At 47.7% G+C, this 2,258-nt stretch overlaps 1 protein-coding gene across 1 annotated transcript in view; it reads left to right on the top strand.

The window, feature by feature from the left end:
- LOC114072296 (gastrula zinc finger protein XlCGF7.1-like) overlaps positions 1-758 on the top strand; it is a gene marked incomplete at both ends in the record, with an annotated part of 31,572 nt that extends 30,814 nt beyond the window's left edge. Inside the window, one exon of the mRNA XM_027910210.1 lies at positions 536-758. Coding sequence (XP_027766011.1) covers positions 536-758 — 223 coding nt within the window. The remainder of the gene's footprint in view (positions 1-535) is intronic.
- Between the last annotated feature and the right edge of the window lie 1,500 nt (positions 759-2,258).

Raw genomic sequence — 2,258 nt, 5'->3', positions numbered from 1 at the left:
GACTGTTCAGCAGATCTCCCCTGGAGAGCAGAAACAGGCCCAGCAGTTCACTGCCACGTCCATCAGGCCTCGGAAGACGGACTCACTGTCACTCTTCTTCAGAAAGGTGTATCATTTAGCCAGTGTTCCTCTGAGGAATCTCTGTGTCAAACTCGATGTGTCTAATGAGCTGCGGAAAAAGATCTGGACATGCTTTGAGTATTCCTTGGTGCACTGCCCTGAAATCATGATGGACAGACGCTTGGATCAGCTGCTGATGTGTGCCATCTATGTCATGACTAAGGTCACTAATGAAGACAGATCATTTCAAAACATCATGCGCTGCTATCGGACACAGCCACAAGCCCAGAGCCATGTCTATTGCAGTGTCCTGATCAAAGGCAGGCGCCGCCGCCGCTCCGGCAGCAGCGACAGCAGCAGCCAGCAGAACTCACCCACAGGCAGGAGCAAGGAGAAGAACAAGGAAAGAAGCAGCCGGGACTCCAGCCCGGTGATGCGCTCCAGCATCACCCTGCCCGTGCCGCACCCCCGGCAGCGCCCCCCCCACACCCACCTGCCTCACCTGCGCCAACAGCGACACCGAGGAGGAGGAGCGGAGGGACCTCATCCAGTTCTACAACAACGTCTACAAAGAACAGATCAAAGACTTTGCCCTCAAGTACACTTCAAATGCAACAGACTCCCCTTCGCTCTTGCTGTACCCGTTCGTGCAGCTCAACTCCCCTCGCCGGGTGCGACTCTCCCAGAACGTGTGTGGGGTATATGAGGAAATGGCCTTTATGATGAGAGCCCCATTATGAAGTGTATGGGCTTTAGGAGTCCCGTGCCCTCATGAGGGCTGAAGCATTATGAGGTGTGTGGGGTGTATGAGGTCAGTGCTTTTATGACATCTATGGTGTTTATGAGGACGGAGCCTTTATGAGGTTTATGGCATTTATGAGGACATCTCCTTTACGATGACATCCCCATGATCAGGTTTATGGGTCTTATGAGGACAGGGGATTTATGAAACCTGCACCACTGTGAGGTGTGTGAGGTTTCTGAGGACAGTTCCTTTATGAGGCCTGCCTCATTATGAGGTGGATGGGGTTTTGATGACGTGGCCTTTATGAAGAGAGCCTCTTGTGAGGTTTATGGGCTTTATGAGGGGAGCACCAGTAGGACATGTAAGGGTGTTATGAAGACAGAGCTTTTATGATGACAGCTCTTTTATAAGGTGTATGGGCTATATGAGGCCTGCACCGTTATGAGGTGGATGGGGTGAATATGAAAAATCTGGTAAAAGAACTGCCCAGAAACTTTGAGTCTTTTGAGCAGCAAAGGTTTTTATTCGTCGACGTCGGGAGCAAGCGTGGTTCGCACCACAAAGAACTTACTCAAGGTAGCACACAAAAATCAGGGGTTTCTACAATTTTCCTACATGATTCTTTACATAAGCATATGATTATATCATCTATCTGTACGTATTAATACTAGGTGGAGTACAGGTGGAGCTCAGGCGGAGCTTAGGGCGGTGCTTTTCTTGATCCTCAATTTTAGGGGTAGTTCCATCCTTCGGCCTCGCGGGTCTGGAGGTGCCAGTAGTCTTCCTCAGTTTGACCTCTTTACCTTTGCTTTGTTCTTGACCTAATCACTGAAGCTTGGAGAAAGCCTTGGCTTTAGGCCTACTTCTCTAATTCAGATGTCTACCTTGGCTTACTTTGGCCTTCATTTATCACCCCTAAGCCTATTGAATAATCTTTCTAGCATTCTACTAAGTTTCAGGTCCAGCAATCAGAACAGAACAGATTTTTGTTTAGCAACATAAGCAGAGCAGGTCGGGGGGGGCTTTGCTTAGCAGAGCAGGATATTTGGTTAACTCCTTTCAGGCCTTGCTCTTGTTTCAGTCCCCCCTTTTCTTAGACTTGTGAATTCTTTCACCAAGTTCCAAAGGAAACTGATAGGTATGCATCATTGCCCATATTATCTGTATTTTCTTGACTAGGGTACTTACTTTTTACCACAACCAAATATTCAAGAGGGATGGCAGGATTAAAACTGCTACCATGATCAATATTGGATGCATTAAGAAGTAATTGCCACTTGTGTTGCTGTGGGGGGATATCCTGTAAAGACGTCTCACCAACGATGTTCTCCCACTTGTTCTACTTTAGTCAGGATAGTGTTCCGCTTTCCAAAGTATACGTTGGGTTGTTCTGTTCACCTCTTGGACCAGTTTTTCTATATTGGGGGGTCTAAGCATTGTTTTGAAAAGATCA

The sequence above is a fragment of the Empidonax traillii genome, unplaced genomic scaffold, assembly GCF_003031625.1.
Source record: "Empidonax traillii isolate 1590-97213 ecotype Southwest subspecies unplaced genomic scaffold, ASM303162v1 scaffold2931:size33898, whole genome shotgun sequence".
Taxonomy (NCBI): Eukaryota; Metazoa; Chordata; class Aves; order Passeriformes; family Tyrannidae; genus Empidonax; species Empidonax traillii.
Note: the sequence above shows the minus strand (reverse complement) of the source record. Positions and strands in the feature narration are given on the sequence as shown.